The following is a 26,141-nucleotide window of genomic DNA, read 5'->3' as shown; positions in this document are numbered from 1 at the left end:
TACTAAGTCTTCAAAATCTGGAAGGTATGTTTCACTCAGCACATCTCTAGCCGGACTAGCCTCATTTCAAGTGCTCAGTCTCCTGGTCCCCCTTTTTTGCCCAACAAATCCTTCTCTTGAGACAAGGAGCACAGAATAGCCAGGAGTGCTTGAATTCTCAGGTGCTCCAGGTGATAAATTAAAAAGAAAGTGGGAGGGTCTGACCTGGTGGTAGTGGTTAAGTTCATGTGTTCTGCTTCAGCGGCCTGAGGTTCCTGATTCGGATCCCAGGTGCGGACCTACACATCACTCATCAAGCCATGCTGTGGCAGCATCTCACACATAAAATAGAGGAAGACTGGCACAGATATTAGCTCAGGGCCAATCTTCCTCATCAAAACAAAAAAAAAGTGGGAAAACAACTGGCATATACCTACAAAAGTATTAGTCCAGCAGAAGAGGAAATAGTTCATTCATTTTAGGCCCTCTGCTGATTTTATGTATACTCTGCCTAATCCTTTTTTTGGGGGGGCTTGTTCGGGATGACTTTTCCATCCCAAGTCCAGGGCTTGAATGTATTTTCATAATGCTTTGTACTCCTTCACTTCCTCTGGGAAGATGACCCCCAGCTTCAGGGAAGCTAGGGGCTTAAGTGCCTATTTTTGGCTCAGAAATGCACCAATTCAGCTGCTTCTAGGAGTCTCCTGGGCAATTCTTACTTTGGGATGTGGTGGGCAGGGTGGAGGAAGAGGAACTCTGTGGAGCATTCCAAGGGACTTGGATCCCTTAATTGATGTGGCCAGCAACGGCTAGTGCAGCTCGGAAAGTAGTGCGTAAATGGAATAGTCTGAGGGGCAAGAGTGAATCTGGGGGCAGGGCGTGCTCCACACAGGAAGCAGGTCCGAGGGCCTTGATGGTTGTAGCTGGGCACTAATGGGTCCCATACCCTCACACTCAGGGGCAGCCACCAGGCAATCACTGCCCAGAGCTCATTGGGCAAGGAGGGACACCTGAGAAAGGCCAGAGTTTGAACAGGGACCATCTGGAATAAGCAGTAATCATCAGAGAAAGGGTAAAGTACTTTGGGATTAAAAAGAAAAAAAAAAAAATAGCCCAGCAACTGATGTAAGTACTAAGGGCCTTACTTTATTGATATATATTGTTTTTATGAGGGGCCAGCATTTATTTTCATGGCTGAGTTAACAGACTTCTAGAAATAAAAATTGAGTATAGAGAGCCACATTTACTATCCACATATAACATTAGAAAAACCTCTTAGAGCCCTTCTCCCTCCTTCCCCTCGTCTCTCCCTCCCTCCTTCCTCTCACAGTCATTTACTCAGCCTCTATTATGTGCCAGACATTGTGCTGCAGGGAGAGAGAGAAGATAGAATCTCGTCCTGGCCTCACAGTCTAGCTGCCAGTCTGGCGCCATGAAGGTTTTGCCGACAGGTGACTACCAGCTAGTGCAGGAAGGGGCAGGATGGAGCTCTGAGCAGGAAGCTTCGGGAGTCCAAAGGCCGGCCCCTCGCCCAGATGGCGAGAGGGAGAGAAGTAAAGGAAGGCTGGATTTGGGGTGGGTGGGCCGGATGTTGCCTGTGTGGGTTTTGAAAGCTAAAAATGAGTTGGCTGGAGAGAGGTGGTCTAGGAAGTGGGAAGAAGATACATAAAGGCATGGAAGCATGAGAGTGGGGCTAGTTCAAGAGCCTCAAGTGGGCTCAGCACGATTGGGGCCCTCTGCGGGGAGAAAGGAGTGGGCTGAGATAAGAGAGGCAAGGCCAGCTCGCCGAGGGTCTTATGTATCAAAGCGGCTGGATTTTCTTCTAGAGTTTCTCAATGTAGGGAGAATTTGCCTCTCAGAGACACTTGGCAATGTCTGGAGATAATTTTCACTGTCACATCTTGGAGAGGGGTGCTACTGGCATCCTGTAATGCACAGGACAGCTCCCCAGGGCTGGCTACTTAATTTGCAAGGTCCAGAGGAGAAGATGACTTCTCACCTAACATACACTGATCAGGGTTTTCTTTGACTATGAGTATACCAGTGCCCAATTGTTTGTGTTCTTGTTTGATTCATGTGAATGTCCTCCTTTTAACATTTGGAGCAAACGCAGTCTACTCCAACGTCTTATTTCTTTGTGCTGGGTCCATGAATCAACCAACCTAGAATAGCTCATCACAGTAAGAAAAAAATACCGTTTTTCTAGATGCTAGGAATCATTTATAAATTCATTCATTCATTCAACAGTGAAAGCCAGACTCTCTGCACACTTTGCGGACAACCTGCACAGCTCACACAGCACTTCACACTGGTTTTGGAGGTCAGGAGAGTCCATGGGACTTCCCAAAGTCTGGGAGGATCTTTGAGCACCATTTCTCATGCAGAAGCCCACATCTGTGAGTTCGTTTCCTGCGAGTTCTCTTCCTGTTCAGAGCCCTCCCTGTATCTTACTTTACACGCACTCTGTATGTACAGCTATTACCCCTTTTACTTCCCAGTTGTTGACCTCAGATGCAGAACTTTCAATGCACAGCAACTATTTGGAACTTCTCAGACCAAACCTGTACACTTTGAGATGTCTCTCACAGAAAGATAGATATGAAGTGTCAATCCAGTGGGAAAGGATTGATGGGCAAAGATATAGACCCTGCACCCTGTTGGAATCTGTCAGGCTGCCAGGCTGGTATAACCTGAGGGGAGGGGCTTCCTTGAAAGTGGGAAGCAGTTTTTCTCACCTCTGACAGACATTCATCTTAGCATTACCCATGGGTCCCTCCCCCGAATCTTAATGAACCCATATAAATTAAAAGAAATTAGATCTCCATACTTTATTCAACTGTGTACTCTTTCTCCCTCCCTCCTCTCCCTTCTCCTCCCTCTAGGAATGAGGTGTGTATGACAGTAACAGGTCTCTCCTATTACCCTGAATAGTAGGAAAAGAGGCTGGGACCACAAAGAGGAGGAAACAGGAATAGAATTGATGAAAACCTCCAACAGTCCTCATATTTCCTGCCCAGTTCGAGTTGGGTTATGTGGCTGTAGAGGAGCAAGGAGGATGAGTAGAACCCATAACTGCTTTACTTAGTGCTTTGTTTATGGTGTTCTGGAACCACATGGAAGGACTGTGAGCAGAGGGGAGGAGAGTGGCTCAGAGCACTGCCCATTAGCTGTGTGACCATGGAGAAGTTGACAACTGTGGTTTCAGCCTAGGTATGGAACCCTTAGCCGTGTGTCCCACATGTTGTGAGGGCTCAGTAAATGACAGGCACGTGTGCATGGGTATATTACATGAAATGTCAAAGCATGGGGATCAGACTAGTCCAACTGGTCGACCTTCCAGATGTGACCACAGCCCAGAGAAGTTAATGCACTTTTTCAAGGTCACAGGTAGTATGATTCCTGGCACCATCCCCTAATTCCTTGGCTGGAATTCTTAGTGCCTCCCAAACCCTTGTGTAACAGCTAGATCTTAAGTTAACATGAGGGAAGCCATTTTAGGGAAAGGAAGCAATATTGTGCCTGTAACCCTGATTTACTAGTCTCTGTGAACACATTCTAGCCAGCCTGTAGCCTAGATGATTAAGTACTTCTCGCTTTTACAAAATACATGATCTGCTAGTTCTATGACTCTTGCTTGTGTATATCTCCCAGCTGTGATAAGACAACTTTGTTCTCTGAGTTCGCCAGCAACATGACGACCTCCAGAAAGAAAAATTCTGCCTTGGTACCCATCATGAATGACAGAAGAAAGAGATAATGTGGCGTCTTGAAGTTTGTCACACCAGATGGTTGACTTCCCTAAATCCCCTCCTTCCCTTCCCATTTCCCCTATAGAACTGCCTCAAGATTCTGTATGACTTTAAGGTGGTTCTTTAGGACTCTAGGCTGCCATCTTCCGATCATGCTAGCTAATCATATACATTTTTGTTTCTCAACCACCGACTTGTTTGCAGTTGATTGGCACTGGATTGCGGCGAGCAGAATGAGCCCCTTTTTGCTCGGTCACCTTGGAGTGAATAAATCAAAACCACTGAAAAACTTGTATTTACGCCTTGCAAGTGTTCTTTGGCACGTGTATTGTCTATTGCTGGGCTCGGGGTCTGTAGCTATCATTTTCATACCAAAATAGAACAGAATAAAACAAAACAACCCATTTAAGAGGATTTACAAATCAAAGTCACCTAATAATAATACTGCACATTTCTGAAGAACTTTTTATCTGCAGAGCACTTCCTAGACAAGAAATAATGAATTCTGCAACTCCCCTTAGGAATATAGACACATGCATTCCCACACGCACTAGCAACTTGATTTACATGAAACAAAGAAAAAGACATTCTGAAGTGGCATTCCACTAAATCATAATTACAACTTAAGCCCAAGATAAACACGTTGAACTCTCCCAGGAAGGCTGCAATACTCACCCACTGGGAAGTTTCCACTTAAATTCCAGCACTGCCTGTGTAGGGAGGAAAGATCTGGAGTGTTCACGTAAAGTCAACCGTCTCTGGGATCAAGGTCCCATTTTAAAGGCAAATGGCCTTAGGTAAATGACCTGTTAAGAAGCAAGCCCTGGAGCAGTGGTCGGGGGAAGCTAATCAGGGGGAAATGGTGAGAGAAGACGTCATGGATGTGTCAGGCATGTCCTGTGAGACGCCTCACAGCAATATGGGCATTTTACAAAGAAGAGCCTGGAGGTGGACTTCTAGGTGTTTTCATTCATGGAGGGAGGTAGAGCCATCTTCCCAGCATTCCACGAGGCACACCACCTGGCTGTGGCCCGCCTCCATCTCCCCAGGGGGCTGGTCCTGTGGTCCTATGGCAGGGCTCATGTGTCTACCTGCGTGCTCAACATCTGGACACTTTCCATGGGTCTTGCCGTACTTACTTCCCTTACTTACTTGCTTTGAAATGACATCAGCCGCCAACTGAGATGTCTCCATGGCCTGCATTTGAAATGTTCTGGGCTAAATGGCGGTCCCTTAGCAGGGCAGCAGCTGAATGTAGATCTGCCCTCTGGGTCAGCAGGCTCAGTTAGAATGGGTCTGCTGGAAAGGATTGAACCCCTTTATTGTTTTCTGTCCCTCAGCCCTTCCTTTCCCAGGGCTGAAGCCATGTGACCTCCACCTATAGGCCACTTGCCCCAGGCTCAGGACGCTGAGCTATGCTGAGTGAGGAGCCACATTTCAGTGTCCAGGCAATTACAATCAAGTCCCCTTGTTGGTGGTCCAGCTTTTGTGTCCCAGCACTAATTGTGGATTTCTGCCATTGCTCCCGGGACAGGTCCCTGGTTTATACCCAGGGTAGGATGTGCTGTGCTGACCAGTAGTGGGTTGGAACCGCCAGACCTGGTTTCTTAGTGTGGCTCTTTCAAGGCTGGGTTAGAAATGGTATCAACATGGTCTGTGATGGAGAAGACATTTCTGCCTCAGATGTTGTTTTTAAGGCTAAATTAGGAGTAGATGTCAAAAATCCACCTTACACTGCACTCATGGCTGTGGCAGAGGAAGCAAAGGCTACAAACAGCCAGCAGGGAGGAGAGACGCCCCGAGGGTCCCACTGGATATACTGACCAGAGGTGTGGTGAAGCAGCAGCGGTAATGAACAGCTAAGTGGTTCTTTAACAGGCTGAGCAGCAACTGAACCAGAAAGACCAGGATAACCAGAGTCGGTAAGCCAAGGGGGCAGCCAGTGGGACTGCAGCCTCAGAGAGGCTCCCGGTAGTAACATGGAGCCCAGAAGTCCAAGGCAGTCTCGGAAAGCAAGTACGATGGAATGAGAAGGAATGCAGACACCAACATGCAGAACATCCCATAAGGAAGCCTGAGTTGCATTAAGCCTGGTCCCTATATGGAAGTTCTCCTACCACTGGCAATCATTAGGACTTGCTTTATTAGAAGAGAGATGGCCATCAAGATGGCCAAAGAGATATAACCATAATCATAATCATAATCAATCATAATAAATCCACAACTGCATTAAAAAGACTAGAAGTGTTGAACTGTCTCTGAAGGATTGAAGAAGCCTAGGATCATCATGAAGCAGGAAAGCACACTTCTGAGGTTGTGCAGAACTAAAAAGATGGAAGGCTGCCTCAGGATGCAGTGAGCTTGGAGGTCAAGAATATTGGGAGGATCCCTGGGCAGGGGGCATGTTAATCACTTGGGATACCATATAGGAGCAGCCACTCTCCACTCTCAGGCCAAGAAGCAGACAACAGAGGTGTCCATCCCCCAGTATGCAGCAGTGGGTTCAGATGGTTGTGATGCAGAGGCCGGGTGGGGCCCTGCTAACACCCAGGAGAGACAGGAGGCTCTCTACGTGAGGAGACTAGATGCACCAAACAGAAGGAGCTTCAGTGGAAAGGCTGAAAAGTCAAATGCGAAGTTGAGCACCCAGCCAATAACCCCTACACATTTGGAAAAAAGCTATAAAAGAGAGGTAGCAACCCCAACAAATAGAATAGTTTACATCCAGAGAAGCGGAGTTAATAGAGCAAACAGAATAAGAATTTGGCGCATGTATAATTAGAATCCTCAGAGAGAAAATGATATTGCACCCATAAAAAGGAATGTTCTAGAGATCTTGGAAATGAAAATTTTGATGATTGAAATAAAATTCTCGGTAAATGGGCAGAAGCATTGAAGCTGATAAGAGAGTAAGCTGAGAGGCTGAGCAAAGGATTTTCTCAAAACAGCAAAAATGGACAAGGAGACAGAAAGTATAAAAAACGGTCAAGAGAACTGGGAGATAAATCCCAAAGTTCCCAACATTCGTCTGACAGCTCTTCAGAAGGGAAGAACGGAGCACGGAGGAGAGGGGGGACTCAGGCAGCAGCAGAAGACAGTGCCCGAGCGAGGACAGCCATGGGCCCTGCGGCGAAACAGCCCTGGACAGCTGAGCAGAATCCCGCGCAAACAAGATGAAAGAGAGGACTCCTGTCAACAATGTCACAGTGAAATTTCTGACATCAAAGATAAAGAGAAAACCCCAAATGCTTCCCGGTGTAGGGCAATGAGAGAGGAGGGGCTAAATTGCTACAAAGATAACACTGGATACAAGAAGGAACTGGAGCAATATCCTCAAACGTCTGAGGAAGGAAAATCCTTTAGAATTAGCGTTCCACAAGTGAAACTAGGACACAAGTATGAGGACCCAAGGCGAGATATTTTCAGACACGCAAGGATCCAAAAATTTTACTGCTCAGATCTGATCTGAAAGAAGAGTTAACTCAAGGAGTATGATACAAGAAGCAACAAAACAACTGGGACCCTTATTGTTAAGTCTAAGTAAGTATTGACTATGTTTAAAATTGAGATAAAGTTCACATACCACAAAATTCATCCTTCTAACGCGTACCATTCAGAGGATTTTAGAATACTCACAACGTTATGCAACCATCATCACTATCTAATTCTAGAATATTTTCATCAAGAAATCCTGTGCCCATCAGCAGTCACTCCTCGTTCTCCCCTCCTCTCAGCTGCTGGCAACCACCAATCCGCTTTCTGTCTCTATGGATTTGCCTACTCTAGACATTTCATATAAATGGAGTCATATAACAGGTGGCCTTTTGTATTTGGCTTCTTTCACTTAGCATAACGTTTTCAACGTTCATTTATGCTGTAGCTTCTATCAGCATTCCATTTTTATTCCATCGTATGGGTATACACATTTTGTTTATCAGTTTATCAGCTGATGGACTTTTGAATTGTTTCCACTTTTTGGCTATTATGAATAATGCTGCTATAAACATTTGTGTATAAATTTTTGTGTGAATATATATTTTCAATTCTCTTGGGTATATAACTGGGAGTGGAATTGCTGGGTCATACGGTAGCACTGTGTTTAACTTTTAAGGAATTGCTAAACTGTTTTCCATAGTGGCCGCACCATTTTATATTCTCAACAGCGATATATCAGGGTTCCAATTTCTCCACATCCTCAATCGACACTTGCTATTGTCTGTCTTTTTTTGATTATAGCCATTCTACTGAAAGTGAAGTAGGAGCTCATTGCGGTTTTGATATGCATTTCCCTAATGACTAATAATGTTGAGCATTTCATGTGCGTATCAACAATATATATGTCTATTCAAACACTTTGCCCATTTTAATTTTTTAAAATAAAAAAAATTTTTTTTGAGGAAGATTAGCCCTGAGCTAACTACTGCCAATCCTCCTCTTTTTGCTGGGGAAGACTGGCCCTGAGCTACCATCCATGCTCATCCTGCTCCACTCTATACGTGGGACGCCTACCACAGCATGGCCTTGCCAAGCGGTGCCATGTCCACACCCGGGAACCTAACCAGCGAACCCCGGGCCGCTGAGAAGCGGAATGTGCGAACTTAACCGCTGCGCCACCGGACCGGCCCCTGTCTATTTTTAAATTGGGTCACTTGCCTTTTTATTGTTGAGTTGTATGAGTTGTTTATATATTGAGTTGTATATATTATGAGTTGTTTGTATATTCTGGACACCAGACCGTTATTAGATATTATATGACTTATAAATATTTTCTCTGGCTTGTCTTTTCACTTTCTAGATGGTGTCCTTTAAAGTACAGAAGTTTTTAACTTTGGTGGTGTTCAATTTATCTATGTTTTTCTTTGGTTGCTTGTGCTTTAGGTGTCGTAGATAAGAAACCAGTGCCTAATCCGAGGTCACAAAGATTTGCAACTCTGGTTTCTTCTAAGAGTTTTATAGTTTGAGCTCTTATGTTTAGATCCTTGATCCATTTGGAGTTAACTTTTGTGTATGTTGTGAGATAGGGGTCCACATTCATTCTTTTGCTTGTGGACATCTACTTGTCCTGGCATCATTTGTTGAAATGTTCATTATTTTTAAAGAGTCCAATCTGGAACTAAAAATTCCCAAATGACCTCTATATGGGAAACTGAGATGGGGTCATCCAGTCAGCTAAGGTCTCTTTCTGTTGGGGAATACAGATATTGATTAATTCTAGGCATTGACAGGAAAATATATACTTACGTTTGTGTGTTAAAATCTAAGGGCAACCACTAGAAGAAACCCAGTAGAGGAAAAGGTGGAATAAATAAAACCTGAACAACTCAACAAAAGACAGAGAAGAGAAAGAAAGTACAAGAAAGTGTGGCAAATAAACACACGATCAGATGACAGGAAAATCCAAACATGTCAGTAATCACAATAAATGAGGCCCTGCTAAATTCATCTGTTAAAAATATGGAGATAATCGTAGTGGGTAAAATCCTAAATCCAACTATGTGCTAGTTGTAACCACATGTAAGAGACAAATCTATAGAAAACCACATAGGAAAATACAAGATCCTGAGATGGAGAAAGATGCAGCCAAGCTAACACACAGAAAGCAGCCGTAGCAATGTAACATGGGAAAAAATAGAATTTGAGGCAAAAGCTTAAGAGGGCAATGAAGGATATTTCATACAGGTAAGAGGAATGAACTGTCGAGAAGCTGTAACATCCATGAGTGTTTAAACCTCTAAAATACAGCTTCAAAATATGTAAGCCCCAAATGTAGAAAAACAAGGGGAGAATTACCCACTACACAAGTGTGGGAGAGGTTTTCATACACCTCTGAGACTGAAACGTCAAACAGACAAAACCAAGCAGGCGTTCCCTCCGTGGAGATAGTGCTCCAGGAACAGTTGCCAGTAAAAGAGTAGTTCCAGCAGAAGGATTCCTCCTCCGGAACCCCATGCTCAACACCTCCTCCAGGCCCCTTTGCCCAGGGGCCTGCCCACTGCTAGCGCTCCCTGTCTCCCTGCTTCAGATAAGGAAGTATCAGAGGGACGTGGCCCACGCCATTGCCATTAGGTTCTCCTTCTGACGTAAGCAAGTCGGTTGTCCCCACAGGTGTTTGGGTTCAGAGGAGTCTCCGTGTGCCCTCTCAGTTGCCATATGCTTCTCATAACCACTCCTCTGTTAGTTGTGAGGCCAGACAGCTGGGCCTGGGCAGTACCCAGGAGTACGGTGAGGAAGTGGGCAGTGGGCACAGGTCCAGCCTGCAGAAGGCTCAGGAAGTGCCTAGTTCAGACCCAGTCACATAATTCTGGATTCAGAAGCAGGGGTCCCACATGGAAGGGCACAGGGATGACAGGCAGGGACGCAGGCGCAGGCGCTGGAAAGTAAAGCCACACCTGAGAAGATAAAAATAACACACATCCTGTTTCCACCTCATGCCCTTAGCCTGCAGAGACCCCCAGGGAAAGGCACTCCCCCACTGTGTGGTGCTGGGTCTTCCTGAAGGGAGGTGACAAAAGGGAGTTTAAGGCCTGCCAGCCCTGGGAGTGCCTCTGGCTGGGCACTGGCCCTGCTCTCTGCCCGAGGCGTGGCCTCCTTGCTGGGAGCTGAGAAGGGAGGCAAACCCCAAGGTCTGATCAAAACCACCCAGGTCATAATTCTAGTTTAACGGGATGTTAAAATAGGATTCTCTTTTTCCTTTTCCAAGGAGTCCCCACGACAACAGAAGCCAACTACTCCCACATCCCGAAGTCAGGGGACACCTGTTAAGTAGGGCTTGCAACAGAGATATCAGAGAACCATGATCAGACCCTGAGCTGATTACCCACCACAGGCCTGAAAAAGAAGTTGGTGAGGCCACAAGAAGGGCTGGAAATTAAGGAGAGAAAGAGTGTGCTGTGAGACTCACCCCTACTCCAGGGCATTTCTCCATCACCTCAAATCTAATAAGGGCCCATGGAGAAAGTTTACCTGTGTGCCTGCAGTTTGGGGAGCACGAGGATTTTGAACACTTACAGGCGTTGGGGGCGGGGTCAAAGCTGCAGAGAAGGGGCCATGGCAGCAGAGAAGGGGCCGTGTCTGGTGGGTAACCTCTGTCAAAGGTCAAAGACACTTGGGTCAAAGGCTGGTCGTCCCACCAGATGCCCATACATGAGGAAGGGCTGTGTATCGTCTTCTAGGGCTGTCATAACAAAATACCACAATCCGAGTGCCTTAAACAACAGAAATTTATTTTCCTACAGTTCTGGAGGCTGGAAGTCCAAGATCAAGGTGACAGCAGGGTTGGCTGGTGAGAAATCACATAATGGGAGTGAGGGAGCCGGAGAAGGAGAGGAGGTTCCTTCCAAAGACCCCTCGAGGATACCCCAAGACAGAGTCAGCACCAGGAACAAACAGGCCAGTGGAAGAAGAGCCCTCCTGCCTCTGCTTCCAGCTGGAGGAGGTGGAAATCACAGAAGGAACAGCAGGCGAGGAAACAGCGAAGAGGCTGACCGTATCCCATTGCGAACTGCCCACTTTCTCCTGGAAGCTGGGTAGGGAAAAGCTTTAACTTCACATGGAGCCTGAATAATACATAGGCTGGGCCCTTTAATGACTAAAAGGAGATAGCTCTTGTGAGTTATTATCTGAAGAGTTAATATCTGAAGGTGCCTGGCAAAGTTATGGGATCAACCCTAGATTTCACCCAAAGGTCTCAGAAGACCTGACCCTCTAGAGGATGTTTGAATGGGCAATGCTGGGTGGGTGCTGGAGGTGGGAAGTACAAGGTAGTTTTCTGACTGTTCCTTATGGATGAATTCATTCTGTCTGTTCTTGTTCCCATGTACTAGGTGCATGAGGCAAAATCTACATCCTTGTGATCACAGAAAAATCTATTAGGCTCCAGAAAGACCTGGAAAAGTGGCTGGAAAGACAAAAAACACGCATGAGGCAAAAGTCCCAAAGAGGTGTGGGGTCAAGCCTGCCCATCCAGCACTGGGGAATCTGGTGACCTCAATCAGACAGACCCAGGCGGCACCATCGAGTGGGTCAGGGTGGTCAAAGTGCCAGGTCCATGCTGGGTGCGGGGGTATCTGAGCAGGGAGCACTGGGCAGGGACGGGAGGGCAGAGGGGAGCTGCCGGAGTCTGGAGCCACAGGATTACTGGCACATCTGTGTACTTCTATTGTACTCTCAGGAACACATGTTATGTATGTAAAAAGCTCCAGCTTGGTGAGGGACATCCAAATACCAGCCCAATAACCCAGGTATGGTCCTGTCTGTTGGAGAACAGGGACTGAGAATGGACAGGGACTCGGCTGGCGGTGAAAGGCTCATGAACCCATTCTGCACTTTCATACAATTCTTTCAGCCAAGCTACTAGGCACATTACTTGTTTCTAGACTGGGCCAGATGTCACTTGCTTGAAACTAGTTCATTTATAGGAAATTTAATACATGATGGTTAATTTAAAAACTACTTTTAGCACAAAAGAACTTGCAAAAGATGAACAAAGGTGGAGGACTCATATTTTCCAATTTTGAAAATTACTACAAAGCTACAGTAGTCAAGACAGTGTGGTGCTGCTATAGGACAGAGATCATTGGAATGGAACTGAGAGTCCAGAAATAGACCCTCATGTGTACGGTCAATTGATTTTGGACAGGGGTGACAAGACAATTCAATGGGGGTAAGAATAGTGTTTTAAACAAATAGTGCTGAGACAACTGGATATCCACATGCAAAAGAATGAAGTTGGACCCCTTTCTCACACTACACACAAAAATCATCTTAAAATGTATCATACATCTAAATTTTTGAGCAAAAAGTTTACAACTATTTGAAGAAAATATAGGAGTAAATCCTCATGACCTTGGGTTAGGCAAAGCATTGTTATATATGACATGAAAGCATAAGACAACATTTCAAATAGATAAATTGGACCTGATGAAAATTAAAGACGTTTGTACAACAAAGGACACTATCAAGAAAGTGAAAAAATGACCACAGAATGGGAGAAAACGTTTGCAAATCATATATTTGATATGGGACTAGTATCCAGAACACATAAAGGACACTTACAATCCAACAGGCAGAAGACAAATAACCTAATTTAAAAATGGGTCAAGGGCTTGAATAGACATTTCTCCAAGGAAGATTTAAAAATGGCTAATAAGAACCTAAAAGGGTGCTCAACATCATTAGTCATTAGGGAAATGCGATTCAAAACCACAATGCAATACCACTCACGCTCAGTAGAATGGCTGTAGTAAAAAAAAGATGGACAATAACAAGTGTTGAAGAGGATGTGGTGAAATTGGAACTCTCATACATTGCTGGTGGGAGTGTATAATGGTGCCCCTCCTGTGGAGAACAGTTGGCAATTCCTCAAAAAGGTAAACATAGAGTTGCCCTATGACCCAGCAACTCCACACCTAGGTATAAACCCAAGAGAACTGGAAACACACCCTCACACAAAAACTTGTGCTATGAATGTTCACAGTAGCGTTAGTCATAACAGCCAAAAAAGTGAAAACAATCCAATGTCCATCAACTCATGAATAGATAAACAAAATGTGGTACGTCCATACAATGGAATATTATTCAGGCATAAAAAGAATTAAGTGCTGATACAGCTACAACATGGATGGACCTTGGAAACATTATGCTAAGTGAAAGAAGCCAAACACAAAAGGCCACCTGTTATATGATTCCATTTATGTGAAATGTCCAGAATAGGCAACTCCATCGAGAGGTGAGTAGACGAGTGCTTACCAGGGGCTGGGAGAAGGGGGAATGGGGACTGACTAATCATCAGTATGGGGTTTCTATTTGGGATGATGAAAACGTCCTGTAATTAGGTGACGGTTACACAACCCTGTGAATATAATAAAAACCAATGAACTCTACACTTTAAAAGGGTGAATTTTATAGTATGTCAGTTATATCTCAATTAAAAAAATATAATTATTCAATCTAAATATCCAGCAATAGGAGATGTTAAACTATGGTAGACCATACTATGTGCAGAGGTTCCAGACAGTGGGGTAGATCTTTATGTACTCACATCAAAGGATGCCCAAGACTTACCACTAAATGATGAGGGCCACTTTCAGAACACAGAACAGCTTGAACAATACGGTCCTCTTTGTGTAAACAGACACGCATATAAATAACATGAATATGGACAGATACACCCAACGGACAGGAGTGGCTCCTTTTGGGTGGGACTGGATGGGAGTCAACAGGAACCTCTATTTGCATTGCGTGCATATTTTTAACAAGACTCTATCGTTGTATCACTTGTTTGACTGAAAATAAATTTCAAAAAAGAAAAGGAGATGAGAAATGTGGTGAACTAAAAATGGCTTAAGTCAGCCTTGGGGTCGAATATTTTCAGTTTGTTTGCTGTTTGTGTTCGAACTATGTCACAATGTAACAGCTTCCATTTGTGCATCGCTCTGTAGTAAACAAAGCTTTGAACTGTAAACAAACAAACGAAAATCAAAAACTCTTTTAGCAAGAATATTCCAGGCTCTATCGTAGGTTTTCTTTCTTTTTCACTCTGAAGCGACACTTAACATTTCCTGCCAAGTGCATTCTTAGATTGGCGCTCCTTTCTTTAAAGTGCTGTCGTCCATTTCAGCAGTTCAGGTGGACTCACACTTTTGTGGAGCAAAAGTGCCCTACAAGTGACTAGTTGACGATATTTAAAACAAAATACTATAACATGAGAAAGGACATTTTACTCAAAAGAATTTCTAGGGAGAGACAGTGGGATGTTTCTGAGACAGAGTGATATCTCAAGGTTTATTAAGACATTAGAAAAATAGTTTCACTGATGCATCAATATTTACCTTTAAATATAAAAGTGCTTATTCTCACAAATCCTTAAGGCTCATTCTGTGACAGTACAGGAAGATGTTTCCTCCTTCCAGAAACTGTGCTGCCTGAGTTTCATGTGACTTAGAGCTCAGCAAAATCTCCAAACGGTAAAAATAAATGGTCTACGACTCCACTATCTTTGTACATGTACATTTAAACTCAGACAAAATATAAGACCCCCTAGACAAATCCTTAATATTAGATGTAATCTCCACTCCTTCCTAATATCTTGCCAAAATAATCCACTGTTGAAATTATTCATGACTTGAATGTTGAGTTTTGTTTATTTGCAATATGATAAATACAGTTGTGTGGGGGCAACTTCTTTCTTCTACGAGAGAGAGACAAAGAAAGGGGATTAACATTTGTACTTCCTTGCACAGGTATGAGCAACGGCCAAAGGGAAGCTCTTCAGGCTGCGGGCACGCAGACATCTTAGAAGCAGCCTGGGAGATGAGGCCCCTTGACAGGAGTAAGAGATGTGGGTACTGAATGAGGATCCACTGGAATTTCCTGGGAAAAAGTGGTCACAACTTTTGAGAAGAAAAGCTGGAAGGAGTGATCCTTACTAAAACCACTGGTCCTCATTAATTGCTTGGGTTAAAATTTTTATCACTTGCTTAAAGACAGAGAAGAGCACTCAATTTCATCAGTAGTAGTGCTTGTAATGTTGATGCTTCAGAGACTACTGTCACTACTTGGGTTAAAATAGTGACTATCAACACAGATTCTGGACTTTCTCCATAACCATACCCCAACGCTCTAACAAGAAGCCCCAAATGAATATCACATAACAAAAATGAACTTCAGCTATTTCAATATTGAAGAACTAGACAAAATGAAAATAGTATTGGACCTTATACATACAGCACTTTAATCAATGCTACAATATGTACATTTTTAAAGCATAAATTACAGTACAGAATTGTCCTATTTAAAATCTTCCTTAATTCTTCAGATAACCCTAAAACCTACTCCTGTAAGAGGAAATGAAGGCCCTATAATTGGTTTTGTGGCTGTTAAAACTGGATCACTGGAAAAGTCTCACGGGAGTTCCCAAGTTGCTGACAGCTTTCCCAAGACCGAGATGCACAATTTGAAGTGGTGTTCGATGTGACACACCAGGCCTTTGATATCGGAATATTGAATCGGAGTTGCCAGCTCCATGAATAAACATCTATGATGACGTAGCATGAGGAAAATGGCAGAATTTTAAATTCCTGCTCCGATTGAGGCGAACTCCATGACAGTGACCTTAAACTGGTTCCACAGAACCGTAGAAGCAATCTCTTTCCATGCTGTGGAAGGAGTATTTTGTTCTTTAACATCCTGCCTGAGAAGAGGTGAAATCAAGTGGCTACCGAGTGTATCTACACCCCCTCGTGCTAACCACCTCGTGTTGCCACTCTAGAATTTTTTACCTAAATACCCAGAATTCACACTGGATAAGGTATTGTGCTCCTGTGGAAAGGGTGTTAGTATGAATTTGGGTTCAGATCAGGCTGGATCTCTCAGGACCCTCAGCCTTTGCTCTTTCGTACTGGAGAAAGGCTGGGGAAGGGAGTTCCAGGCAGTATGACAAGAATGAGGATTTCATGATTATTTTGGTTAAGCTCAAAGCCCTGATTTAGGGACACAAGGAAGCCCTGTGTCTAAATAATATAAATATTAGATAAAAGCTAAAAACGTCAGTCCAACATTTAGGGCCTCGACCTCAGCAGTAGGAAACATTCAGATCATTGGTCAGATTTCCAGTCTCTGCCCTGATGTTTGGGACTGGAAAGTTCAGTCTCTAGCTGGGCATCATAAAATCACTAAGTTCTTATGTTGATTTTTCTCCCTCCTAGCACACTAACTAAGGTTTAGCCTACAATTAAGCAATCATGTTGAGGCAAACACCTAATCCACTAGAGAAAAAATCCATCCACTTTCTCAAGAGAGGTTTCCTCTTTCCTGAAGCTCATGACATACCCAAGTCCCTTATGACAGATCTCCTTTCTCAGGGACAAACCTCCCACAGCAGCTGTCCTCCATCCCCTGGCCCCGAACAACAACAAAAATTACCACCAGAGGCACAAGTTTCACGCGAAGAGAACTCAGCCTCTTGGCATTCAAGGAAAAACCACAGCAGGGCAGGAAATGAGACTGTGCTGTGGGTGTCTGGCTCAAAGAGGATGCCTGAAACATGGGGTTCATAGGCAAGTTATTTTCACATGAAAGATGCACATACTGGAAGGAACCCAGTATTCCTTCTTCCCCGTTCCATCTGGATACCCCCTGATTTCTTAAGGCCAGGACTGGACGAGAAAGAGGAAGGTGGGACTGCGCCACCGACTGCAGCGTACTCGACAGCCCTGCTGTTCCTGGCAAGGACAGGACTCCCCCAACCCATTGGTCTAGTAGAGCTCGGCCCACAGGCAGGATGGACTCAAAGTGGTAACAACAAAGGCTGAGGAGTCCCACGGAGGGGTCTGCGGCTACCCCGCTGTCATCCTCTTGGTCCTCTAGAACTTAGGGCTGGGGCAAAGCACCATTTCCCACATCACACCCCGATGCTTCTTGGTCCTGCGATAGAGTATATTTCTGTTGCCTCTGTTCTCATAGTAACACTTATCTCCGGCTGACTGTGATCACTGGGGATCTCAAAATGCTTGCCCAAACCTGTTGATCCTCACAGTCTCTCAGTGAGGTAGTGGCTGTTTGGAGTCACATTTCATCTGGAGGAAACTGAAGCATTGGTGGCGGCGGGGGGGGGGGGGGGGGGGGACAGGTGCAGCAGGCGCAGAAGGAGAGTGCTGGGGCGCCCAGATATTTTCCTGACTTCTCCCAATGTCAGTGAGTTCCAGTGTGTTTCCTTAAAGCCGCCACTGCCTCTAATAACTGTTCTTTTAAAAAGTCAAGATAGTAAATGTGACTTACAGAACTTAGAAGAAAAAAACCCGAAAGGAACAAAAAAACATCAACCCGGCCCACAGAGAAGGACATTTTGGGTTGATTGGCAGCTCTGGGAACTTCAGGGGATTAATAATCAGTTCGCAAATTACTCAAAGTGTTGATATTGCTATTTCACCACACAAATAGGCCCCAGAGATAGCTGGTGACGCTGCAAAAGTGCCTATCACTCAAGATGAGTGTGTCATATGCACAGAATTCTTGACATCGCAACTACGGGGCCATACTTTAGGCTTCGTGATCACTCATGCTGTCGGATGAAGATAACAGAGGAGACTCAAAGAATGTTCTATAAAAAGTCAGATACCTTTGGCTACTGTGGGTGGAATAGCGGTTCAGTCAAGTAATGCACATTACTCAGTGTTAAGTATTTTCTTTTTGCTCATTTGGGCACCTAGAAATACAGAGATGATAAATAATGGGGAAAAAAAATCAGTATTGTTTTCTGAAAAACTGAAGATGGGTTGAAGAATAATATAGAAGCTAGACTACTGTAATTATTTTTATAACCAAATAGAATTGTTTGAGAATCCTAAACGTTGGCACTATTTTACATCATATTTGGATAGAAATATTTTCTGATGAGCTTCTCCTATGTTAGAAATGAGTAGAAAACAAGACCTTGATTCAGCTGTCCAGGCTTCATCATTACTTTCTGAGGCTTACAGACGAATGCCGATCCTTGTGTTGACTTGCAATTAGTACCTTGAACTCATCCCTCAGATCAATGTGATTAAAACTGGCTGTAGGAGGTGGATTTTCAAAGTACCGCATAGGGATTTAATCCCCTGATGCCCATTACTGTGAGTAGGAGCTGTGAGTCTAAATGCCCTGCAGCCGGCCCAAAATTTACCCCCCCCCGCTGCCTCCGAGTGCCAATTAAATAATGAAAACCAAAACCGTGGTCAGATGTAATTAGTTTGAGAGCAGAGTTTTATAATTTTCCCCATGCCAAGCAAACAAACTGACCCCTCTGATGACATACACAGAATAATTCAGTTTGGACAAAGAGAACACAAATCTCAAGTCTGAACATTTCTTGTGCTATTTGTCAGAAGTTGTTAATATCGAAAAACTGTGCTCTTCTGGGAGTGGGAAAATGAGGAAATAAACTCTGGGGTCCAAATTGTTGGAAATGCAGTTTATATTGTTGTTGGTTTCTTCTTCTACTTAAAAAAACAGTCAAGACTCTAGTTGATCCAGGTTTCATCGAAAATGTGTTACTTCTTAAAAATACAATTCTGATAGGAACAGACGTCAGCTGAGTAGCTGGCAAAACTGCCCAAGAGAAGGACAGTTCTTGCAAGACTGTTGGGCATTTCTTAGCCCAAACCACCTCTGAAAGAGTGTCAAGCTTACGAGTCCCTGGGGCAAGCCAAGCTGAGTCCCGCTCCTGGCCAAGTGTGGGATGAGGCCATCTCCATGGCGACCCGGAGCTGGGGTGCTGCTGCATGACAACGCGTATTTGAATCTAAGGATATGGGCTGGGTTAGGAGAAGTAATCGTTCTGTTTTTGTTGCTGTTTCTGTTTCTCTGCTTAGTTTAGTTTGGGGAGGAGGGGAATGAAAATGGAGGAAGAGAAGAGAAAAATGAGGTTAAAAAAACCCTTCCACAAAGGGGCATCTATCATGGCGAGCCACTGGTCTACTATTTCCCACTTCATTAGTTCAAAATTCTCTTATTTTACTCAATCGAATATTGCAAACATTCTTCCACCTTGTTGGTTTGAGTTGGAAAAAGCCAGCACACACAAGTCAGGGAATTAACTGTGTCCTTAAGGAACGTTGAGTAAAACAGTGTCCCAGAGCTACTGGTTGGACAGGCAGTGCGGCGGTCATCAATATGAACGCCCCAAACCTCCTACTCAGTGCTTTCTGGGACACGCGGTGTGTTCTCACGCACACACACGTGTGTGTATACGTGCTGGGAAATGGAAAAGACAAGCAGTAAACTATAGTTACAATGAAGGAAAAAATACTTTTTTTTCCCAGTGAAAAATATCAGACTTAGTAATAATAATCTGTGGAAGCTACATTTAAAAAGTCATGAAACAGCAAAGCTGCTTCTAAAGAGATTATGAACTGGGGACCACAATACTTATTTGAACGTACTTTGATTCTGAAGTTTCCTTGTAAAAATATTCAAAGAAATTGGTGGACACTTTTTACATACAACTCGATTTCTCTCATTTACAACATAAATCATTTAATGTAACATTTGCAACCTTAGAAAGGCAGACATATTTAATCCAAGTCAGTTTATAAATTCCAATTTCACATGGATTAAAAACTGCGATAAATTAAGTCACAATAATATCCTGTACATGCATTAAGGCTGGTGACTGCTAAAGTCTCTTGGGTATCTACAAACAGAAAATCACACACAGATTACTGGGTCTGAAGAGTGTCTACATCATTAAAAAAATCTTGCTTTTTCTTTTTTTTGGTGATACAGATTTCAACAGTAACTCTGGAAAACTGTGAAAAATGTTATTTAAAAATATATATGTATATACTACTGCACAGTTTCAAAGATGTGATTCGTAAATAATGTTGGCTGCACTGATCAATTTTATAACAATTACTGCACTTCCAAGGTGATTTGAACACGCAGTGACTTGTACTCAATATTAGGCACTAGTAATATCCTTCGGGCGTACTACAGTTTTATGTTAGCTGTATTGTACATATATATTTTTAAATGTATGCATTTATACAAACTGTGTATATTATGTATGGGATGTCAGAAATGTACACATCACTGTTATATAATACACACATCATTGTTGTACATAACAGGATAAGTTTAGTGCAGAAAGTCTCATTGCATTGCATTCCACGTGTTCAATCTAGCATACAATTTGTCAACTCTTCAGATTATTTTTCCAGTACATTCCTCTTTAGATAGTGGGTCTGAGTTTCCATTTGCAATTTGAAAGTTTCCAGAAATATCTGTTTTAACTAAACCTCTCTTTCCAGGCACAATTCTGCACATAAGTCTGATCTGTGTAGAGGAGTAACAAACCCTAAATTTTGATCAGGAATATATTGGGGTTACTCTCTTTCAAAGATAATGCTAACATTGTGATAAAGGATGGCATCCATTCAGGTCACAGAAGGATAAGGTCAGTCGAACTTGTGTTGAACTTCTGAAGAAATAATATGTCTTCAAATAGAAAAAAATGGTAATAGACGTGATGTGTTTAAATGAGAGAATCACTAGAAAGATACATATGAAACGGTGAGCAGTGGTTTTCTCCGGAGGATGGGACTGACTACTTTCTATGTTTTTGTATTGTTTGAATTTTTACAATGAGCATGTATTACTTTCATAATCAGAGAACACAAGAAAGATTTCCACTTTGAACAAAACCAAACAAAAGGAACAAGCTCTGAAGGACTTTCACAAACAACAATCAGAAGATGGCTCCTTACCAAAATCATCTATGCCAACGCGAACAAAAACCGCTGCCCTGACATGCTCTACCAATGAAATAAAAGACAGGGAGAGGAACGGCATGCTCTGACCATCCCCCAAATGACCATTTTCAAGTTTTGTTGGGACATGTGGGTCACCAAAGTACTGACAAAGTGCCACTGGCACAATCAGCCAGAGGCCACCTGTGTATCTAAATGGGTTTCATGGTCAAGCACATCACACGGGTACCACAACAAGGCCTGCAACTTTAAAGATGGGCAAAACCAGGAAAGCACCCTGGGGAGGCCCGATGGACCCTGAGGGTCATCCCTTTATGTGAGAGTTTGAACATTTCATCAGAACTTAGCAAGAGCAAGTATAACTAAACCTCAGTCCTCCAAAAAAAAAAAAAAAAAATCCAAATTTCTTAAGTTAGACCCAAATTTCCAACATAGGATGGGATTGTGAACTCCGCCTACAATTATTCAAGGTATGTAAGAAGCACCTCAGGTGGATAAATGTAACACAGAAATACCGTTAATATTTCCAGATGCTTAAGGCCAAAGCCAAATGCAAATTTCACAAACCCTTCATCTGCCCATTTTAAAGTAATTTCAAATCACCAAAGTTGTTCAATCATTTGCAGCTTTGAATCAGTGCTTACAGCTAGGGAATTACGGCAACCTTTTTTCCCACCTACAGAGCAGGCTGACAAAAACGTTGACACCGCCACCAAACTAATAAGACCATCACTGAAAGCATATATCAGTATCTATTATAAATCACCAGCACCTTGAAAAATGGACTGTTCCACGTGTCACATCACCTGTCTTTCTCAGACTGTCCTGGTGCAATTTTGTCAAGTGAGAGGCCTCAGGGACATTATTTTCGTTGTTCAAGTGTGGCAAAGCATATCCTCGTTTTCAGGAGTTTTTCTTTTTATCAATATTTTTATATCCAAATAGATTTAACAAGAAGACTAAACCTAAGGCATGACAAGAGACTATAATAGAAATGTTTTAGACAAAATCTGTAAACAAGATGTCAAAAAACTAAAATGTAAACTTAATTAAAAAAAAAAAGAAAAGAAAAGAATCAAGGGCAGGACGTAAACACACCAGACGCACAGGATGGAAGCATGATGTTCTGGTCGTTGCTACCCCAAACAGAACTGCAATCATTGCAGGAATAATTTACCCTGCGCAGCAAGCAGCTTGCTAATCCAAGCCTAAAACACATCCCCGGATCGAAATGCATTACAGGGCTGCAGAGGCACATTCTGCAGGACGACTGAGACGATTAGACAGATTCATGATAAGCAAATAGTTCTCAGCCTGATAAGCAACAGATATAGACTCCCAGTGAAGGGACATTCTAGGTAACGTCCTAATTTGGCCAAGAAATTAGTAAGAAAGCTATTTCAGAAAGAAAAGACTTGAAAAGCATTGGCCGACAAATGCCACGAGGCCCGACAGCCGCCGTGTCACAGCGGCAGGAAGAAGAAACGTGCTGGACGGGCTTGTTGTTGGATGTGCGAAAGATTTCAATTCCTAACTGAGGTCCAAAACACAGTTATTGCGGCTTTAATGTGGGTTAACTTTCAGACGCACTGAGTTTTTAAATCTCAGTGCCATTTTCATACTATTTTGGGGGCAGGGAAGGCCTGTAGGAGTTGGTTCATTTGCTTGTAACATGTTTAGTTGATAATAAAGTTGGAGGGAAGGAGTGGGTATTCAACAAAAGTCAGAGTATTTGGTAACATGCAATCTAGTAAACGTCCAGCACAAAAATAACTGACTTATTTTCATTATTCAATTACCCATTAATATACACAATCAAAAAATAATTGGGGAATAGTATAATAATACTGAAAGTAATCAATAGTATAAGAACTAGGTTCATCTTAACTGGCAGTCAAGCTTTTGGTGTGCTGTATTGCACCTGGTTAACTAACCCATGAGATTTTGGTTGAATGTTCTAAGAAGTCATGGTTTAGCTTTGAAATAGAAAGTGTGTGTGTGTGTGTGTGTGTAAGTGTATTTTCTCTAATCAGAAACCTCTGATCACTTTGTCTAGCCTGGGATTATGGAAACTAGACAAAGAAAATGTGTTCTAAAGAGGTGTGTATCTTACACACATACACAGGCATCTTCTTATACACCCACACATACAAACACACATGCCCTGGGAAAAGACCATTGTTCAATGCTGAGAAAATCTTCACCGCAGTTTGATAAATGCTGTGGCTGGGAATTACAGTAGCACAGTGTCCAGAAACATTGAGCTGTCCATGGAGACGAGAGCACGACCCAGCTCAAGGGTGAGGTCCCTATGACAGGTGGGTGCTGTTCCGCAGCCAGTGCAGGCCCTGCTGGGAGTACTGGACCAGGTGCTCCATGCTGCTGTGCAGGGTAACAGGCCCCATGAGCAGATCCAGGTCGTTGAAGAATTCTGGGGGACGGAGAGAGTTGTTAGAGTGCCATACACGCTAAGTGTGCTACCCTGAGTGACTTAAGAAAAAATTTCATTCACGGTCTCTATATAAATCAAGCATTGTCTGTTCCATCATGTGACTTTAGCATTCAAGTGAACAAAATAAAACCCAAAGGTGGATAACTCAACCTCTACCCAAATAATCACTCAGTTGGCCATTTCTAATTCAAATGAATAACATTTCCTTAGCCAAATAGCAAAGAAAATGTACTTCCTCAGGACGTATTCTCCTTATGCAGTAATGCTTCCCACCCCGAACGTGAGCTGTGGCTCTGTCATCTCTTATACTGTACTCAACTGTGGCACATGCTGAGCCCCTGGAGTGAGTCCAAGGGAGGAGGCTCCAGGCTCCTGGGGGCAAAGCAGAGATGGCTTCTGAAACGTCTCTACTGAGGTCACCTTCTCATCCTGGGACATTCTCTGGGTTTGTCCTGTCCTTAAGCATTTATTATGTGCCAAGGAGGCATTATGCTAGGTGCAGGAGAGTAGTGGTAGGAGAGTAAACAAAGACAAGTAATGTGTAGGCTCTGCTCTCTCAGAGATGACAGTTTAGTGGCAAATAGAGACACGTTCATATGACTGCTATGCCATCATAACTGGATCACCGAGCAACACTCCTGGAAAGTGTGTGGGAGAAGTTTTCCAAAGGTGCTCACGTGCATGGGGAATGAAGTCCTGCTGAGGAAGGTAAGGGAGGGGTCAGAGAAGACTAAGTTACAGGTGGCTAGGAGGAGAGCTGCGGCAGGAAATCGAGAGCAGAAGAGGGGAGGAGGAACAGGTCGGGGAAAGAATGCCGACTTTGCACTGGACATGTGGCACTGAGCCCTTGGAGGAGACATCTAGTGGGCAGCTGGCAGTGCCATCTGGAGCCTGGCCCCATCAGGGTCTCCCAAACTAGCCGTGAACATTTTTATACATTTGTTCCTCCTGTTTTGTCCACCTGTGACACTCACCCCACTCTATCTCAGCCACTCAACTCCTATCTGCTTTTCAAAACTGTGTTCCATGCCAGCTCCTCCGGTGAGGCTCTCCTGGTGGTCTCAGCTCCCTGCCATTGACCTCCGTGGCATTCCCATTGGATTTCCAGGGTGCATGACCTCTGCGCTGATGTTACACACTATCTGGTTTTATTGTCAATTTCACGTACTCAGGACCTACTGCCTATCTCTGCCATAAATTCCTCATCTCACCGTGGGCATCCTGATCTTGTCCTCAGAGGCTTAGGCTACCATGGGAACAAAATCTGCACTGAATGGCTTGAAAGTGAGATCAGATTTGTAATCTCACCAGTTGGTAGAGGGAGAGGAGTAAGTTGGTATAACCTTTTGGGAGAAAAGTTATAATCTTAAAAGAATCTATACCTGTTAACCCCCAAATTTTACTTCTACAATTCCCTCCTACGAAGATAATCAGAAATACAGACAATGATTTCTACAAGGATATTTATCACAACGTTACGCGTAATAGTGGAAAAGAAATTGCAAGTAATCTAAATGTCCAACAGGGGGATTGTTTGAGAAACCATGGTATGTTACATAAGCACTGTTATGACAATATTATAGATCCATCATAAAGGGTGTTTTTGAACTAGTTAGTGACATGAGAAAATGCCTGATGTAATATTAAATTTAAGAAGGACAGGATATAAAACTATATATACTATGATCTTATTTTGGTAAAAATCATGCATGTGTGGCAAAGAACTAGAAGAAACTTCAGTAGAATGTTAACAGTAATTATTTCTTGGTGATAAGATTACTGATGATTAAAAATTTTTTTTATAGTTTTCTGTACTTTACAAATTTAGCCACAGTAAATATCCATTTTTTAAATAATTAATAAAAACAAATATTACTTAAAAAGAAATATAGCTTACTGCTACATATAAAACATTCTCTTTTCAGTAGTAACCAGCTATCACTTAAATAGCTAGTAACATTCATACTCATTAATTAATTAATTTATTAATTCAATGTTTCAGATCCCCAACTATGCTCTATGCACTGTGCAGGTCTTAGGAACACAAAGTTGAAGACTTTGAAGTTAAAACATAATCACTACTTTCAAGAAGCTTACTGTCTAAAGGGAAAAACCTATGTGTATATATCTAAATCTGTGTTCTCTCTCTCTCTCTCTCTGTCTCTCTCTCCCCCTAATCTTCCACAGTAAATATAAAGGTAGCTAAAGGCATAGGAGGCCCTGAGTGAAGGGGAGAGGTCGGGAAGAGTTTCACAGAGTAGACAGCTTCTACTATTTCTTCTTTGCTAATTGATGAAAACTTGCCCAAGGGTCAGGCTGTCTCCCCAGGCTGTGGTCGAACCACGCACACACTCCTAGAGGCACACACACCTCTGTTTTCCTTGGCCAGGTTGTCCGCCATCTCCCAGTAGTCATAGCTGTGGAGAATGCTGTTGGTGATGCTGACGTGGTTGGCTGCCATCTGGTGGATGCGCTGTGGGATGCTGACAATGGTCGAAGGGGACAGGGTGCTAGCATTGGAGAGGCTCCCCTGAGATCCCACAGAGCTGGTGGGGGAGGGGTTGGGAGACATGGGGGATGGGGTTCCAGTGCTCCTGGAAGCGGAGAGGGTAGAAAGACAAGAATGAGAGGTTGATACCCGGTGAGGCAGGGCAGCCCCTCAGGGCACTGTAAACAAGGAGGCACACTGCTCCATGTCATGCAGCGTCTCATTTA

At 43.4% G+C, this 26,141-nt stretch overlaps 1 protein-coding gene across 3 annotated transcripts in view; it reads right to left on the bottom strand.

Annotated features, from left to right (window-relative positions):
• Positions 1-19,725: 19,725 nt before the first annotated feature.
• Positions 19,726-26,141, bottom strand: part of AFF3 (ALF transcription elongation factor 3) — a 526,899-nt gene continuing 520,483 nt past the window's right edge. For all 3 annotated transcript variants that reach the window (XM_046663032.1, XM_046663033.1, XM_046663034.1), the window contains 2 exons: positions 25,797-26,020; positions 19,726-23,405 (listed from right to left, as the gene is read on the bottom strand). In XM_046663032.1, coding sequence (XP_046518988.1) covers positions 23,284-23,405; positions 25,797-26,020 — 346 coding nt within the window. In that variant the 3' untranslated portion in view covers positions 19,726-23,283. The remainder of the gene's footprint in view (positions 23,406-25,796; positions 26,021-26,141) is intronic.

This window comes from Equus quagga, chromosome 5 (genome assembly GCF_021613505.1).
Source record: "Equus quagga isolate Etosha38 chromosome 5, UCLA_HA_Equagga_1.0, whole genome shotgun sequence".
NCBI classification, from domain to species: Eukaryota; Metazoa; Chordata; class Mammalia; order Perissodactyla; family Equidae; genus Equus; species Equus quagga.
Note: the sequence above shows the minus strand (reverse complement) of the source record. Positions and strands in the feature narration are given on the sequence as shown.